General features: G+C 46.3%; 1 protein-coding gene across 1 annotated transcript in view; it reads left to right on the top strand.

Moving 5' to 3' along the window:
- The window catches only part of LOC138674910 (macrophage mannose receptor 1-like), a 292,438-nt gene that overhangs the window by 31,394 nt on the left and 242,473 nt on the right, over positions 1 to 18,571 (top strand). The window contains exon 4 of the mRNA XM_069762733.1: positions 10,872 to 11,216. Coding sequence (XP_069618834.1) covers positions 10,872 to 11,216 — 345 coding nt within the window. The remainder of the gene's footprint in view (positions 1 to 10,871; positions 11,217 to 18,571) is intronic.

Genomic DNA, 18,571 nt, shown 5'->3' on the forward strand with positions numbered 1-18,571 from the left:
CCACTCTGCATCCCAGAGCTTCCAGCTAGCAAGGCAAAATCATGATAGCAAGCTGGACAAGAAAACAAAGAACAACAAATAAACTAGCACTCATCAGGAGGGCGTTAAACTAGAAGAAGAGGGGACGGGAAGAAAAACATTAGACTCGAACAAAGACGACCCAGGAAAACATACTCAGAAGGGAGGTAAGAACATTTCTAAAACAATCCACAGTGAGGAGATTGGAACAAAACAAAATCCTCTAAACTGCATGCTCGCAAACGCCAGAAGCCTGACAAACAAGATGGAAGAACTAGAAGCAGAAATATCTACAGGTAACTTTGACATAGTGGGAATAACCGAGACATGGTTAGATGAAAGCTATGACTGGGCAGTTAACTTACAGGGTTACAGTCTGTTTAGAAAGGATCGTAAAAATCGGAGAGGAGGAGGGGTTTGTCTCTATGTAAAGTCTTGTCTAAAGTCCACTTTAAGGGAGGATATTAGCGAAGGGAATGAGGATGTCGAGTCCATATGGGTTGAAATTCATGGAGGGAAAAATGGTAACAAAATTCTCATTGGGGTCTGTTACAAACCCCCAAATATAACAGAAACCATGGAAAGTCTACTTCTAAAGCAGATAGATGAAGCTGCAACCCATAATGAGGTCCTGGTTATGGGGGACTTTAACTACCCGGATATTAACTGGGAAACAGAAACCTGTGAAACCCATAAAGGCAACAGGTTTCTGCTAATAACCAAGAAAAATTATCTTTCACAATTGGTGCAGAATCCAACCAGAGGAGCAGCACTTTTAGACCTAATACTATCTAATAGACCTGACAGAATAACAAATCTGCAGGTGGTTGGGCATCTAGGAAATAGCGACCACAATATTGTGCAGTTTCACCTGTCTTTCACTAGGGGGACTTGTCAGGGAGTCACAAAAACATTGAACTTTAGGAAGGCAAAGTTTGAACAGCTTAGAGATGCCCTTAATCTGGTAGACTGGGACAATATCCTCAGAAATGAGAATACAGATAATAAATGGGAAATGTTTAAGAACATCCTAAATAGGCAGTGTAAGCGGTTTATACCTTGTGGGAATAAAAGGACTAGAAATAGGAAAAACCCAATGTGGCTAAACAAAGAAGTAAGACAGGCAATTAACAGTAAAAAGAAAGCATTTGCACTACTAAAGCAGGATGGCACCATTGAAGCTCTAAAAAACTATAGGGAGAAAAATACTTTATCTAAAAAACTAATTAAAGCTGCCAAAAAGGAAACAGAGAAGCACATTGCTAAGGAGAGTAAAACTAATCCCAAACTGTTCTTCAACTATATCAATAGTAAAAGAATAAAAACTGAAAATGTAGGCCCCTTAAAAAATAGTGAGGAAAGAATGGTTGTAGATGACGAGGAAAAAGCTAACATATTAAACACCTTCTTCTCCACGGTATTCACGGTGGAAAATGAAATGCTAGGTGAAATCCCAAGAAACAATGAAAACCCTATATTACGGGTCACCAATCTAACCCAAGAAGAGGTGCGAAACCGGCTAAATAAGATTAAAATAGATAAATCTCCGGGTCCGGATGGCATACACCCACGAGTACTAAGAGAACTAAGTAATGTAATAGATAAACCATTATTTCTTATTTTTAGTGACTCTATAGCGACAGGGTCTGTTCCGCAGGACTGGCGCATAGCAAATGTGGTGCCAATATTCAAAAAGGGCTCTAAAAGTGAACCTGGAAATTATAGGCCAGTAAGTCTAACCTCTATTGTTGGTAAAATATTTGAAGGGTTTCTGAGGGATGTTATTCTGGATTATCTCAATGAGAATAACTGTTTAACTCCATATCAGCATGGGTTTATGAGAAATCGCTCCTGTCAAACCAATCTAATCAGTTTTTATGAAGAGGTAAGCTATAGACTGGACCACGGTGAGTCATTGGACGTGGTATATCTCGATTTTTCCAAAGCGTTTGATACCGTGCCGCACAAGAGGTTGGTACACAAAATGAGAATGCTTGGTCTGGGGGAAAATGTGTGTAAATGGGTTAGTAACTGGCTTAGTGATAGAAAGCAGAGGGTGGTTATAAATGGTATAGTCTCTAACTGGGTCGCTGTGACCAGTGGGGTACCGCAGGGGTCAGTATTGGGACCTGTTCTCTTCAACATATTTATTAATGATCTGGTAGAAGGTTTACACAGTAAAATATCGATATTTGCAGATGATACAAAACTATGTAAAGCAGTTAATACAAGAGAAGATAGTATTCTGCTACAGATGGATCTGGATAAGTTGGAAACTTGGGCTGAAAGGTGGCAGATGAGGTTTAACAATGATAAATGTAAGGTTATACACATGGGAAGAGGGAATCAATATCACCATTACACACTGAACGGGAAACCACTGGGTAAATCTGACAGGGAGAAGGACTTGGGGATCCTAGTTAATGATAAACTTACCTGGAGCAGCCAGTGCCAGGCAGCAGCTGCCAAGGCAAACAGGATCATGGGGTGCATTAAAAGAGGTCTGGATACACATGATGAGAGCATTATACTGCCTCTGTACAAATCCCTAGTTAGACCGCACATGGAGTACTGTGTCCAGTTTTGGGCACCGGTGCTCAGGAAGGATATAATGGAACTAGAGAGAGTACAAAGGAGGGCAACAAAATTAATAAAGGGGATGGGAGAACTACAATACCCAGATAGATTAGCGAAATTAGGATTATTTAGTCTAGAAAAAAGACGACTGAGGGGCGATCTAATAACCATGTATAAGTATATAAGGGGACAATACAAATATCTCGCTGAGGATCTGTTTATACCAAGGAAGGTGACGGGCACAAGGGGGCATTCTTTGCGTCTGGAGGAGAGAAGGTTTTTCCACCAACATAGAAGAGGATTCTTTACTGTTAGGGCAGTGAGAATCTGGAATTGCTTGCCTGAGGAGGTGGTGATGGCGAACTCAGTCGAGGGGTTCAAGAGAGGCCTGGATGTCTTCCTGGAGCAGAACAATATTGTATCATACAATTATTAGGTTCTGTAGAAGGACGTAGATCTGGGTATTTATTATGATGGAATATAGGCTGAACTGGATGGACAAATGTCTTTTTTCGGCCTTACTAACTATGTTACTATGTTACTAGCAGGGACTTAGCTTCTGCTGGAGTAGACAGGTCACCAGAAAGATCCAACTGAACCAGTACTAGAACATTGACAGCTGGCATGGAGTAACGATCTGAGTGGAGTTAAATAGAGCAGCCAGCCAAAGAATAAACTAGGTCACCTGGAACCTCAGAACCAGCAGCTCCACTCACAGCCACCAGAGGGAGTCCATGGACAGAACTCGCCGAAGTACCATTCATGACCACAGGAGGGAGTTCGATAACAGAATTCACAACAGTACCCCCCCTTGAGGAGGGGTCACCGAACCCTCACCAGAGCCCCCAGGCCGATCAGGACGAGCCAAATGAAAGGCACGAACCAGATCGGCAGCATGAACATCAGAGGCAACAACCCAGGAATTTTCTTCCTGACCATAACCCTTCCACTTGACCAGGTACTGGAGTTTCCGTCTCGAAATACGAGAATCTAAACTCTTCTCCACCACATACTCCAACTCCCCCTCGACCAACACCGGGGCAGGAGTGTCAACGGAGGGAACCATAGGCGCCACGTATATCCGCAATAACGACCTATGGAGCACATTATGGATGGCAAAAGAAGCTGGAAGGGCCAAACGAAATGACACAGGATTGAGAACTTCAGAAATCTTATAAGGACCAATGAAACGAGGCTTAAACTTAGGAGAGGAAACCTTCATAGGAACATAACGAGATGACAACCAAACCAAATCCCCAACACGAAGTCGGGGACCAACACAGCGACGGCGGTTAGCGAAACGTTGAGCCTTCTCCTGGGACAATGTCAAATTGTCCACTACGTGAGTCCAAATTTGCTGCAATCTGTCCACCACAGAATCCACACCAGGACAGTCCGAAGGCTCAACCTGCCCTGAAGAAAAACGAGGATGGAAACCAGAATTACAGAAAAAAGGCGAAACCAAAGTAGCCGAGCTGGCCCGATTATTAAGGGCGAACTCAGCCAAAGGCAAGAAGGACACCCAATCATCCTGATCAGCAGAAACAAAGCATCTCAGATATGTCTCCAAAGTCTGATTGGTTCGTTTGGTTTGGCCATTTGTCTGAGGATGGAAAGCCGAAGAAAAAGACAAATCAATGCCCATCTTAGCACAAAAGGACCGCCAAAACCTCGAAACAAACTGGGAACCTCTGTCCGAGACGATGTTCTCCGGAATGCCATGCAAACGAACCACATGCTGGAAAAACAATGGCACCAAATCAGAGGAGGAAGGCAATTTAGACAAGGGTACCAAATGGACCATCTTAGAGAAGCGATCACAAACCACCCAAATGACCGACATCTTTTGAGAGACGGGGAGATCTGAAATAAAATCCATGGAAATATGCGTCCAGGGCCTCTTCGGGACCGGCAAGGCCAAAAGCAACCCACTGGCACAAGAACATCAGGGCTTAGCCTGAGCACAAGTCCCACAGGACTGCACAAAAGAACGCACATCCCGTGACAAGGAAGGCCACCAAAAGGATCTAGCCACCAAATCTCTGGTACCAAAGATTCCAGGATGACCAGCTAACACCGAACAATGAACCTCAGAGATAACTCTACTAGTCCATCTATCAGGGACAAACAGTTACTCCGCTGGACAACGGTCAGGTCTATCAGCCTGAAATTTCTGCAGCACCCGCCGCAAATCAGGGGAGATGGCAGACAAAATTACCCCCTCTTTGAGAATACCAGCCGGCTCAGGAACACCCGGAGAGTCAGGCACAAAACTCCTTGAAAGGGCATCAGCCTTCACATTCTTAGAGCCCGGAAGGTATGAAACCAAAAAATCGAAACGGGAGAAAAACAGCGACCATCGAGCCTGTCTAGGATTCAACCGTTTGGCAGACTCGAGATAAGTCAAATTCTTGTGATCCGTCAAGACCACCACGCGATGCTTGGCTCCTTCAAGCCAATGTCGCCACTCCTCGAATGCCCACTTCATAGCCAACAACTCTCGATTGCCAACATCATAATTGCGCTCAGCAGGCGAGAACTTTCTAGAAAAGAAAGCACATGGTTTCATCACCAAGCCATCAGAACTTCTTTGAGACAAAACAGCCCCTGCTCCAATCTCAGAAGCATCAACCTTGACCTGAAACGGGAGCGAAACATCTGGCTGGCACAACACAGGGGCAGAAGAAAAACGATGCTTCAACTCCTGAAAAGCCTCAACGGCCGCAGAGGACCAATTGACCACATCAGCACCTTTCTTGGTCAAATCAGTCAACGGTTTAACAACACTAGAAAAATTAGCGATGAAGCGACGGTAAAAATTAGCAAAGCCCAGGAACTTATGCAGGCTCTTCACAGATGTCGGCTGAGTCCAATCGTAAATGGCCTGGACTTTAACAGGGTCCATCTCGATAGTAGAAAGGGAAAAAATGAAACCCAAAAATGAAACCTTCTGAACTCCAAAGAGACACTTTGACCCCTTCACAAACAAAGAATTCGCACGAAGGACCTGGAACACCATTCTGACCTGCCTCACATGAGACTCCCAATCATCCGAAAAGACCAAAATATCATCCAAATATACAATCATAAATCCATCCAGGTACTTTCGGAAGATGTCATGCATAAAGGACTGAAACACAGATGGAGCATTTGAAAGCCCGAATGGCATCACCAGGTACTCAAAATGGCCCTCGGGCGTATTAAATGCAGTTTTCCATTCATCGCCCTGTTTAATACGCACAAGATTATACGCCCCTCGAAGATCTATCTTGGTGAACCAACTAGCCCCCTTAATCCTAGCAAAAAAATCAGACAGCAGCGGCAAAGGGTACTGAAATTTGACCGTGATCTTATTAAGAAGGCGGTAATCAATACAAGGTCTCAACGAACCATCCTTCTTGGCCACAAAAAAGAACCCTGCTCCCAACGGTGATGACGACGGGCGAATATGCTCTTTCTCCAAGGACTCCTTTATATAACTCCGCATAGCGGCGTGTTCTGGCACAGATAAATTGAACAGTCGGCCCTTAGGAAACTTACTACCAGGAATCAAATTAATAGCACAATCGCAATCCCTATGAGGAGGTAGGGCACTGGATTTGGGCTCATCAAATACATCCCGGTAATCCGACAAAAACTCAGGGACTTCAGAAGGAGTGGAAGGTGAAATTGACAGCAATGGAACATCACCATGTACCCCCTGACAACCCCAGCCGGACACAGACATAGATTTCCAATCCAATACTGGATTATGGACCTGTAGCCATGGCAACCCCAAAACGACCACATCATGCAGATTATGCAACACCAAAAAGCGAATATCCTCCTGATGTGCAGGAGCCATGCACATGGTCAATTGAGTCCAGTACTGAGGCTTATTCTTGGCCAAAGGCGTAGCATCAATTCCTCTCAATGGAATATGATACTGCAAGGGTTCCAAGAAAAAACCACAGCGCCTGGCAAACTCTAAGTCCATCAAATTCAGGGCAGCGCCTGAATCCACAAATGCCATAACAGAATAGGACGACAAAGAGCAAATCAGAGTAACAGACAATAGAAATTTAGACTGTACCGTACCAATGGTGGCAGACCTAGCGAACCGCTTAGTGCGCTTAGGATAATCGGAGATAGCATGAGTGGAGTCACCACAGTAAAAACACAGCCCATTCTGACGTCTGTGTTCTTGCCGTTTAGCTCTGGTCAAAGTCCTATCACATTGCATAGGCTCAGGCCTCTGCTCAGAGAATACTGCCAAATGGTGCACAGCTTTGCGCTCACGCAAGCGCCGATCGATCTGAATGGCCAAGGACATAGACTCATTCAGACCAGCAGGCGTGGGAAATCCCACCATGACATCCTTAAGGGCTTCAGAAAGACCCTTTCTGAAAATTGCCGCCAGGGCACACTCATTCCACTGAGTAAGCACAGACCACTTTCTAAACTTCTGACAATATACCTCCGCTTCATCCTGACCCTGACACAAAGCCAGCAAGATTTTCTCTGCCTGATCCACTGAATTTGATTCATCATAAAGCAATCCAAGCGCCAGAAAAAACGCATCTATATCACGCAATGCAGGATCTCCTGGCGCAAGGGAAAATGCCCAGTCTTGAGGGTCGCCACGCAACAAAGAAATAATGATTTTTACTTGCCGAACGGGGTCACCAGAGGAGCGGGGTTTCTGTTATGAACAGGTAATTCAGAACCACAATGGACATTGAAGTTCAGAGCACACAAAGTGACCTGACATTTACCAAAAACATAGGACGAGCTCTGAGACGTGGAAACTCTGCTGACCGCAATCCCTAATCCTATCACACCACACTAGAGGTAGCCGTGGATTGCGCCTAACGCTCCCTATGCAACTCGGCACAGCCTGAGAAACTAACTAGCCCTGAAGATAGAAAAATAAGCCTACCTTGCCTCAGAGAAATTCCCCAAAGGAAAAGGCAGCCCCCCACATATAATGACTGTGAGTTAAGATGAAAATACAAACACAGAGATGAAATAGATATAGCAAAGTGAGGCCCGACTTACTGAATAGACCGAGGATAGGAAAGGTAGCTTTGCGGTCAACACAAAAACCTACAAACAACCACGCAGAGGGGCAAAAAGACCCTCCGCACCGACTAACGGTACGGAGGTGCTCCCTCTGCGTCTCAGAGCTTCCAGCAAGCAAGAAAAACCAATAAAGCAAGCTGGACAGAAAAAATAGCAAACAAAAAATAACACAAGCAGAACTTAGCTTATGCAGGAGAGACAGGCCACAGGAACGATCCAGGAGGAAGCAAGACCAATACTAGAACATTGACTGGAGGCCAGGATCAAAGCACCAGGTGGAGTTAAATAGAGCAGCACCTAACGACTTAACCTCATCACCTGAGGAAGGAAACTCAGAAGCCGCAGTACCACTCTCATCCACCAAAGGAAGCTCATAGACAGAACCAGCCGCAGTACCACTCACGACCACAGGAGGGAGCTTGGCCACAGAATTCACAACAGGTTTCAAAGCAAGAAACAGTTTACAATTATTTTTGAAATTCAGGAATTTAGATCTATCCCCAGAAAACAAATCAGGAATTGGAATTCTAGGCTCTAACATCGGATTCTGAACTACAAAATCTTGAATGCTTTGTACCCTTGCAGTGAGATGATCCACAGAAGAGGACAGACCTTGAATGTCCATATCTACACCTGTGTCCTGAACCACCCAGAGGTTAAGGGGAAAAGAAAGACAAAACACACTGCAGAGAAAAAAAAATGGTCTCAGAACTTCTCTTATCCCTCTATTAAGATGCATTAACACTTTGGGCCAGCTGTACTGTTAAGGACCTGGTGGTTAGGAGCACCCGGAACGACCTGATGGTTAAACTAACACAGGACGAGCTCTGGGAAGTGGGAGCTCTGCTGACCGCAACCCCTAATCCTATCACACACACTAGAAATAGCTGTGGAGCGTACCTAACTCTGCCTAGACGCCTCTTCACAGCCTAACAGCTAACTACCCCTAGAGATAGGAAATAAAGCCTACCTTGCCTCAGAGAAATTCCCCAAAGAAAAAGGCAGCCCCCCACAAATATTGACTGTGAGATAAGATGAAAGTCACAAACACAGGAATGAAACAAGTTTCAGCAAAGGGAGGCCAGACTTACTAAACAGACTGAGGATAGAAAAGGTAACTTTGCGGTCAGCACAAAAAACTACAAAAAGACCACGCAGAGTGTGCAAAAAGACCCCCTGCGGAGGTGCCACTCTGCATCCCAGAGCTTCCAGCTAGCATGGCAAAATCATGATAGCAAGCTGGACAAGAAAACAAAGAACAACAAATAAACTAGCAGGGACTTAGCTTCTGCTGGAGTAGACAGGTCACCAGAAAGATCCAAGAGCGATCTGAACCAGTACCAGAACATTGACAGCTGGCATGGAGTAACGATCTGAGTGGAGTTAAATAGAGCAGCCCGCCAAAGAATAAACTAGGTCACCTGTGGAAGGAACCTCAGAACCAGCAGCTCCACTCACAGCCACCAGAGGGAGTCCATGGACAGAACTCGCCGAAGTACCATTCATGACCACAGGAGGGAGTTCGATAACAGAATTCACAACAGTTCACACTTAAAAGAACGCCCCTGACATGGGAAACATCATGAGCATGGTGTCGTACTTATGTTAGGCTCACATAGCAAGTTATGCATGAAAATAGTTAACATAGCTCTAAGTAAAGGGGAGGTTTCATCCCCTAAGTGATGTCACCACAAGGGGAGTGCTTTGGCCTTAGGCTAGGAAATATCTATGTGAAGCAGGAGGCTTCAGTGTCTTTGGTCCGAGGGTCCTGCAGCTGTACAGAGGGGTGCCATGCACCTGGATATTTGCTCACCCTTCCCCCCCCGCACACGGCCAGTCAAGATGATACCATAACATAATGACCTGTAAGTGTTCTTTTCAATTTTAATCCCATTTTATTTGTAATTTGTATTGTACACATGATTTGTCTTCTTTATAATATCTTTTTATACTTTGTAAACACTACCTACCTTTTATTGGAGTAAAATATCAAATTACTAGCTTGTTTCTCTCTGCTCTATGACAAACTGTGCATCCTCTGAGGTGAATTATGCTACTGATTTGGGTTGGCTCTGGACCCGTTAATCGGAACTGGTGGCAGCATACCTTGTCCTGTGCAATCGGGGATCTTTGCAGCGACGGGCAGCGTTGAGAATTATTGTTCCCCTGTGTGGGAGTAGTTATATCGCCCTCGCTGTAACATACCCAGTAGACATTATATAGCAGGCAGCCTTTCTGGGGACTAATTACCCTAGGTGCAGTACCCCGACTGACCAGAGGGTAAGGGGGGCGCCAAAGAGCTGCAAGTTCCAAACCGGAACTGGAAAGTGGGATATAGATAAATCCCCTTCAGAAGGAACCAGGGGTAACCAAACAACCCCGGTTTGTGACAAATTGGTGTGATTGGTGGGGATGATAAAAGTGTTTTCCCTCGTGATCCGTGACATGTTGTTGGCAGCACGGTGTGAATCCTGACATGGCCCCTGTGTTTCCATTCCTGCCCCCTGTGTTTCCATTCCTGCCCCCTCTGTCTCCATCAAGCTCCCTGTGTCTCTATCAAGCCCCCTGTGTCTCCATTCTGCCCTGTATCTCCCATCCTGCCCCTGTGTCTCCCATCCTGCCCCCGTGTCTCCATTCTGCCCTGGGCAGCTTTCAATAAACAAAAAACAAAATCATTCTCCTTACCTGGCTGCGCTCCTGTGGCAATGTTCCCTCCAGGCATTTCAAGCGCGGACTCGCCAGAAAATGACAATGACGTTATAAGCCAGCGACGAGAGCGATGATGTCAGCTGCCAGCACGGCAATAGAGTTTAACTGAATCTGCGACTCGGACACAGGTTCAGTTACTCCACCGGCAGAAGCCTGTTGCTTGAGCCCATTGAGTGGAAGAGAGGGGGCCCGATGCAGGCCTCCTCTGTTCATCGGGCCCCATATGCCAGTCAGGGCAGTAATGCCCTAATGGGGGCCCTGTCTGTGCTTCATAGCTCCTCTGTGCTTCTTAGTGCCTCATGGTGCCTCTGTTTTTCATAATGCCTCTGTGCTTCATAGTGCCTCTGTGCTTCATGGTCCATCATAGTGCCTCAGGACACTTAGTTGTGCCTCTGGTTTTGTGCTTTTTGCCTCCTGACCTCTGACTCCTCTGCAGTCTGTGACCTCTGCCTCTCTCCTCTGCAGTTTGTGACCTCTGACTCCTGACCTTTGACTCTCTCCTCCAGTTTCAGTGGCCTTTGCGGCATATCCTCAGTACTACCTGGTGAAGCAGTCTCTCACATGGCTGGAAGCAGTCTCTTACTGTAAGTCTCAGTACACAGACCTGGTCAGCACCCTATCAGATGTGGAGGTTCTAGCAGTCGCTGCTATAGCAGGATGGACCGAGGTCTGGATCGGGCTCTACCTCTGTTCTCCGGGTGTGTGGCGCTGGAGTAATGGGGCAACTGGAACCTACACCAAGTGGAATTCGGGAGAGCCAAGCCAGAGTGTAAACTCCTGTGTGAGGATGAGCTCCGGCAAGTGGAGTGATAGCGACTGTGCAGCACGGTACTACTTCGTGTGCTACAAGCGTAAGTATCAGAGAAGAGCCGAGGACAGAGAGATCTGGATGAAAAGGCTGTGGGACATTGGACAGACGGCGCTGATAGTAATGGGGTGCGGGGCATTCTGTGGAGGCAGCTTGGGCTCTTCACGGGCTACACTTATATGGTGGCGGCTCTGCATGAGCTTTAGGAATTGGGCATGGCGTTTCCATTCCAGAGACACGGGATGGCCGCACTGCAATCTAAGCAATCAGAGACCTCTCTCCGCACACACAGGGGTAACTTCAGGCTCGATGTCCCCTTTATGCGTGCAGAGACCGGGCTCGGCACTCTATGCAGTCAAGGATTTGGGTCAGAATATCTGTATGGGGGTGAAACGTGGACGAGGGTTGACCACAAGACGAGGGTCGACCACAAGACGAGGGAAACAGCAGCCACATAAAGTATAGATACTATTGTGTCAATATGTACAAAGGAAAGAATGGTAAACAGTGTGTATGTGATACAATGACAGCAGCTCCTCTCTATAACACCCACTACAGTATACGGAGGACAGTAACAGATACAATGACAGCAGCTCCTGTCACAGATTCACACCGTGACAGTCACCCCCACATCATAGATTGGTGTGACTTTAGGCCAACAGACGGCTATCACATGTGCAGGGGGCTTATGTTGTGAATTCTGTGGTCAAGCTCCCTCCTGTGGTCATGAGTGGTACTTCGGCTGGTTCTGTCCATGAGCTTCCTCTGGTGGATGTGAGTGGGGCTGCGGCTTCTGAGTTTCCTTCCTCAGGTGACGAGGTTAAGTCGTTAGGTGCTGCTCTATTTAACTCCACCTAGTTCTTTGTTCCTGGCCTCCAGTCAATGTTCCAGTATTGGTCTTGCTCTCTCCTGGATCGTCCTTGTGGCCTGCATAAGCTAAGTTCTGCTTGTGTTTCTTTGTTTGCTATTTTTTCTGTCCAGCTTGCTATATTGGTTTTTCTTGCTTGCTGGAAGCTCTGGGACGCAGAGGAAGCACCTCCGTACCGTTAGTCGTACGGAGGGTCTTTTTGCGCCCTCTGCGTGGTTGTTTGTAGGTTTTTGTGCTGACCGCAAAGCTATCTTTCCTATCCTCGGTCTATTCAGTAAGTCGGGCCTCACTTTGCTAAAATCTATTTCATCTCTGTGTTTGTATTTTCATCTTTACTCACAGTCATTATATGTGGGGGGCTGCCTTTTCCTCTGGGGAATTTCTCTGAGGCAAGGTAGGCTTATTTTTCTATCTTCAGGGCTAGCTAGTTTCTCAGGCTGTGCCGAGGCGCCTAGGTCTGGTCAGGAGCGCTCCACGGCTACTTCTAGTGTGGTGTGATAGGATTAGGGATTGCGGTCAGCAGAGTTCCCACGTCTCAGAGCTCATTCTATATTATTAGTAACTTTCAGGTCATTTTGTGTGCTCTTAACCACCAGGTCCATTGTGGTTCTAAATCACCAGTTCATAACAGTACTGGAGGCCCAAAGTACTAATGCTTCTCAATAGAGGGAAAAGAGAAGTTCTGAGACCATTTTTTTTTCTCTGCACTGTGTTTTGTCTTTCTTTTCCCCTAGACATTTGGGTGGTTCAGGACACAGGTGTAGTGATGGACATTAAAGGTCTGTCTTCTTGTGTGGATCATCTCACTGCAAGAGTACAAAAGATTCAAGATGTAGTGGTTCAGAATCCTATGTTAGAACCTAAAATTCCTATTCCTGATTTGTTTTCTGGAGACAGAGCTAAGTTTCTGAGTTTTAAAAATAATTGTAAACTATTTCTGGCTTTGAAACCCCGCTCCTCTGGTGACCCAGTTCAACAAGTTAAGATCATTATTTCTTTATTACGTGGCGACCCTCAAGACTGGGCATTTTCCCTTGCGCCAGGAGATCCTGCATTATGTGATATTGATGCGTTTTTTCTGGCGCTCGGATTGCTTTATGATGAACCTAATTCAGTGGATCAGGCAGAGAAAAATTTGCTGGCTCTGTGTCAGGGTCAGGATGAGGTAGAGATATATTGTCAGAAGTTTAGGAAGTGGTCTGTGCTCACTCAATGGAATGAATGTGCGCTGGCAGCAATTTTCAGAAAGGGTCTCTCTGAAGCCCTTAAGGATGTCATGGTGGGATTTCCCATGCCTGCTGGTCTGAATAAGTCTATGTCTTTGGCCATTCAGATCGATCGACGCTTACGTGAGCGTAAGACTGTGCACCATTTGGCGGTATTATCTGAGCATAAACCTGAGCCTATGCAATGTGATAGGACTTTGACCAGAGCTGAACGGCAAGAACACAGACGTCGGAATGGGCTGTGTTTTTACTGTGGTGATTCCACTCATGCTATCTCCGATTGTCCTAAGCGCACTAAGCGGTTCGCTAGGTCTGCCACCATTGGTACGGTACAGTCTAAATTTCTTTTGTCCGTTACTTTGATCTGCTCTTTGTCATCCTATTCTGTCATGGCATTTGTGGATTCAGGCGCTGCCCTGAATTTGATGGACTTGGAGTTTGCTAGGCGCTGTGGGTTTTTCTTGGAGCCCTTGCAGTATCCTATTCCATTGAGAGGAATTGATGCTACGCCTTTGGCCAAGAATAAGCCTCAGTACTGGACCCAACTGACCATGTGCATGGCTCCTGCGCATCAGGAGGATATTCGCTTTTTGGTGTTGCATAATCTGCATGATGTGGTCGTGTTGGGGTTGCCATGGCTACAAGTCCATAACCCAGTATTGGATTGGAAATCTATGTCTGTGTCCAGCTGGGGTTGTCAAGGGGTACATGGTGATGTTACATTTCTGTCTATTTCATCATCCACCCCTTCTGAGGTCCCAGAGTTCTTGTCGGATTACCGGGATGTATTTGATGAGCCCAAGTCCAGTGCCCTACCTCCGCATAGGGATTGCGATTGTGCTATCGATTTGATTCCTGGTAGTAAGTTTCCTAAAGGACGACTGTTTAATATGTCTGTGCCTGAGCACGCCGCTATGCGGAGTTACGTAAAGGAATCCTTGGAGAAGGGTCATATTCGCCCGTCGTCGTCGCCATTGGGAGCAGAGTTCTTTTTTGTGGCCAAGAAGGATGGTTCGTTGAGACCTTGTATTGATTACCGCCTTCTAAATAAAATCACAGTCAAATTTCAGTACCCCTTGCCGCTGCTATCTGATTCGTTTGCTCAGATTAAGGGGGCTAGTTGGTTCACCAAGATAGATCTTCGTGGTGCGTATAATCTTGTGCGTATTAAACAGGGAGATGAATGGAAAACAGCATTTAATACGCCCGAGGGCCATTTTGAGTACCTGGTTATGCCATTCGGGCTTTCCAATGCTCCATCAGTATTTCAGTCCTTTATGCATGACATCTTCCGAGAGTACCTGGATAAATTCCTGATTGTATACTTGGATGATATTTTGGTCTTCTCGGATGATTGGGAGTCTTACGTGAAGCAGGATAGAATGGTGTTCCAGGTCCTGCGTGCGAATTCTTTGTTTGTGAAGGGGTCAAAGTGTCTCTTTGGTGTTCAGAAGGTTTCATTTTTGGGTTTCATTTTTTCCCCTTCTACCATCGAGATGGACCCTGTTAAAGTTCAGGCCATTTATGATTGGACTCAGCCGACATCTCTGAAGAGTCTGCAAAAGTTCCTGGGCTTTGCTAATTTTTATCGTCGCTTCATCAATAATTTTTCTAGTATTGCTAAAACCGTTGACTGATTTAACCAAGAAGGGTGCTGATGTGGTCAATTGGTCTTCTGCTGCTGTGGAAGCTTTTTGGGAGTTGAAGCGTCGTTTTTCTTCTGCCCCTGTGTTGTGCCAGCCAGATGTTTCGCTCCCGTTCCAGGTCGAGGTTGATGCTTCTGAGATTGGAGCAGGGGCTGTTTTGTCGCAAAGAAGTTCTGATGGCTCGGTGATGAAACCATGTGCCTTGTTTTCCAGGAAGCTTTCGCCTGCTGAGCGTAATTATGATGTTGGCAATCGAGAGTTGCTGGCCATGAAGTGGGCATTCGAGGAGTGGCGTCATTGGCTTGAAGGAGCTAAGCATCGCGTGGTGGTCTTGACTGATCACAAGAACTTGACTTATCTCGAGTCTGCCAAATGGTTGAATCCTAGACAGGCTCGTTGGTCGCTGTTTTTCTCCCGTTTTGACTTTGTGGTTTCGTACCTTCCGGGCTCTAAGAATGTGAAGGCGGATGCCCTGTCAAGGAGTTTTGTGCCCGACTCTCCGGGTTTGCCTGAGCCGGCGGGTATTCTCAAAGAGGGGGTAATTTTGTCTGCCATCTCCCCTGATTTGCGGCGGGTGCTGCAAAAATTTCAGGCTAATAGACCTGACCGTTGCCCAGCGGAGAAACTGTTTGTCCCTGATAAATGGACGAGCAGAGTTATCTCTGAGGTTCATTGTTCGGAGTTGGCTGGTCATCCTGGAATCTTTGGTACCAGAGATCTGGTGGCTAGATCCTTTTGGTGGCCGTCTCTGTCGCGGGATGTGCGTTCGTTTGTGCAGTCCTGTGGGATTTGTGCTCGGGCTAAGCCCTGCTGTTCTCGTGCCAGTGGGTTGCTTTTGCCCTTGCCGGTCCCGAAGAGTCCCTGGACACATATCTCTATGGATTTTATTTCGGATCTCCCCGTCTCTCAAAAGATGTCGGTCATTTGGGTGGTTTGTGATCGCTTCTCTAAGATGGTCCATTTGGTACCCTTGTCTAAATTGCCTTCCTCCTCTGATTTGGTGCCATTGTTTTTCCAGCATGTGGTTCGTTTACATGGTATTCCGGAGAACATCGTTTCTGACAGAGGTTCCCAGTTTGTTTCGAGGTTTTGGCGAGCCTTTTGTGCTAGGATGGGCATTGATTTGTCTTTTTCCTCGGCTTTCCATCCTCAGACAAATGGCCAAACTGAACGAACCAATCAGACCTTGGAAACATATCTGAGATGTTTTGTTTCTGCTGATCAGGATGATTGGGTGTCCTTTTTGCCTTTGGCTGAGTTCGCCCTTAATAATCGGGCCAGCTCGGCTACTTTGGTTTCACCGTTTTTCTGCAATTCTGGTTTCCATCCTCGTTTCTCTTCAGGGCAGGTTGAGTCTTCGGACTGTTCTGGTGTGGATACTGTGGTGGATAGGTTGCAGAAGATTTGGACTCATGTAGTGGACAATTTGACATTTTCCCAGGAGAAGGCTCAACGTTTCGCTAACCGCAGGCGCTGTGTGGGTCCCCGACTACGTGTTGGGGATTTGGTTTGGTTGTCGTCTCGTTATATTCCTATGAAAGTTTCCTCTCCTAAGTTTAAGCCTCGTTTCATTGGTCCATATAGGATTTCTGAGGTTCTTAATCCTGTGTCTTTTCGTTTGACCCTTCCAGCTTCTTTTTCCATCCATAATGTATTCCATAGGTCATTTATGCGGAGATACGTGGCACCTGTGGTTCCATCCGTTGATCCTCCTGCCCCGGTTTTGGTTGAGGGGGAGTTGGAGTATATAGTGGAGAAGATTTTGGATTCTCATATTTCGAGACGGAAACTCCAGTACCTGGTTAAGTGGAAGGGTTATGGTCAGGAAGATAATTCCTGGGTCTTTGCCTCTGATGTTCATGCTGCCGATCTGGTTCGTGCCTTTCATTTGGCTCATCCTGGTCGGCCTGGGGGCTCTGGTGAGGGTTCGGTGACCCCTCCTCAAGGGGGGGTACTGTTGTGAATTCTGTGGTCAAGCTCCCTCCTGTGGTCATGAGTCGTACTTCGGCTGGTTCTTTCCATGAGCTTCCTCTGGTGGATGTGAGTGGGGCTGCGGCTTCTGAGTTTCCTTCCTCAGGTGACGAGGTTAAGTCGTTAGGTGCTGCTCTATTTAACTCCACCTAGTTCTTTGTTCCTGGCCTCCAGTCAATGTTCCAATATTGGTCTTGCTCTCTCCTGGATCGTTCTTGTGGCCTGTCTTCCCTGTATAAGCTAAGTTCTGCTTGTGTTACTTTTGTTTGCTATTTTTTCTGTCCAGCTTGCTATATTGGTTTGTCTTGCTTGCTGGAAGCTCTGGGACGCAGAGGGAGCACCTTCGTACCGTTAGTCGGTGCGGAGGGTCTTTTTGCGCCCTCTGCGTGGTTGTTTGTAGGTTTTTGTGCTGACCGCAAAGCTATCTTTCCTATCCTCGGTCTATTCAGTAAGTCGGGCCTCACTTTGCTAAAATCTATTTCATCTCTGTGTTTGTATTTTCATCTTTACTCACAGTCATTATATGTGGGGGGCTGCCTTTTCCTTTGGGGAGTTTCTCTGAGGCAAGGTAGGCTTATTTTTCTATCTTCAGGGCTAGCTAGTTTCTCAGGCTGTGCCGAGGCGCCTAGGTCTGGTCAGGAGCGCTCCACAGCTACTTCTAGTGTGGTGTGATAGGATTAGGGATTGCGATCAGCAGAGTTCCCACGTCTCAGAGCTCGTTCTATATTATTAGTAACTTTCAGGTCATTTTGTGTGCTCTTAACCACAAGGTCCATTGTGGTTCTAAATCACCAGTTCATAACAGGCTTATCTTCGTTATCCCTCCACTCCACAATGTGATAAAAAAACTCACACAAGTCTATTGACCTCTTAGTTTACAGCAGGGGCTTATTCTAGGTATCCCACTGCTCTTCAATGTACCACGAACTGCAGGGATTTATGTATATCCCACTTACAGTTCCACTTGAAAATTGCAGCTCTCTGGCGCCCCCCTTACTCTCAGGTCAGATTAGGTACTGCACCTAGGGTAATCAGTCGCCCGAAAGGCTGCCTGCTATGTACTGGCTATTGGGCACGCTGCAGCGACGCGATTAACTACTCCCACTCAGGCAGGAACAATAATTATCAACGGCGCAGTCGCTACAACGACACCCAAAGGCACTGTACAAATGTATGCTGCCACCAGCTTCGATTAAACGGGTCCGAAGCTAAACCAAAACAGTAGCGTAATTCCCTTCAGAAGACTTGGGGTACGTTTTAGAACAGGAAGAACTAATCTAGTATTAAATATTATACTCCGTCAAAGGTTTCAGGCAGTGTTTATAAACAGTTATATAAAGATGTTACAATATGAGTACAATTGAAATATGTACAAGGAAATTATAAATTAAAAGGGAATAAAGAAGAAAGGTAAAACTCACATGATCTCAGTTCATATCAGGCAAAACCATGCTGCAAGCAGAGCCCAGATTGTTATGACCTGGTGGTCAGGACAATAATGGACCTGGTGGTTAAGAGCACACGGAATGACCTGATAGTTACTGATAATAAAGGACGAGCTCTGGGACGTGGGAACTCTGCTGACCGTAATCCCTAATCCTATCACGCACACTAGAAATAGCCGTGGATTGCTCCTAACGCTCCCTATGCAACTCGGCACAGCCTAAGGAACTAGCTAGCCCTGAAG

Source organism: Ranitomeya imitator, chromosome 4 (assembly GCF_032444005.1).
Source record: "Ranitomeya imitator isolate aRanImi1 chromosome 4, aRanImi1.pri, whole genome shotgun sequence".
Classification (NCBI taxonomy): Eukaryota; Metazoa; Chordata; class Amphibia; order Anura; family Dendrobatidae; genus Ranitomeya; species Ranitomeya imitator.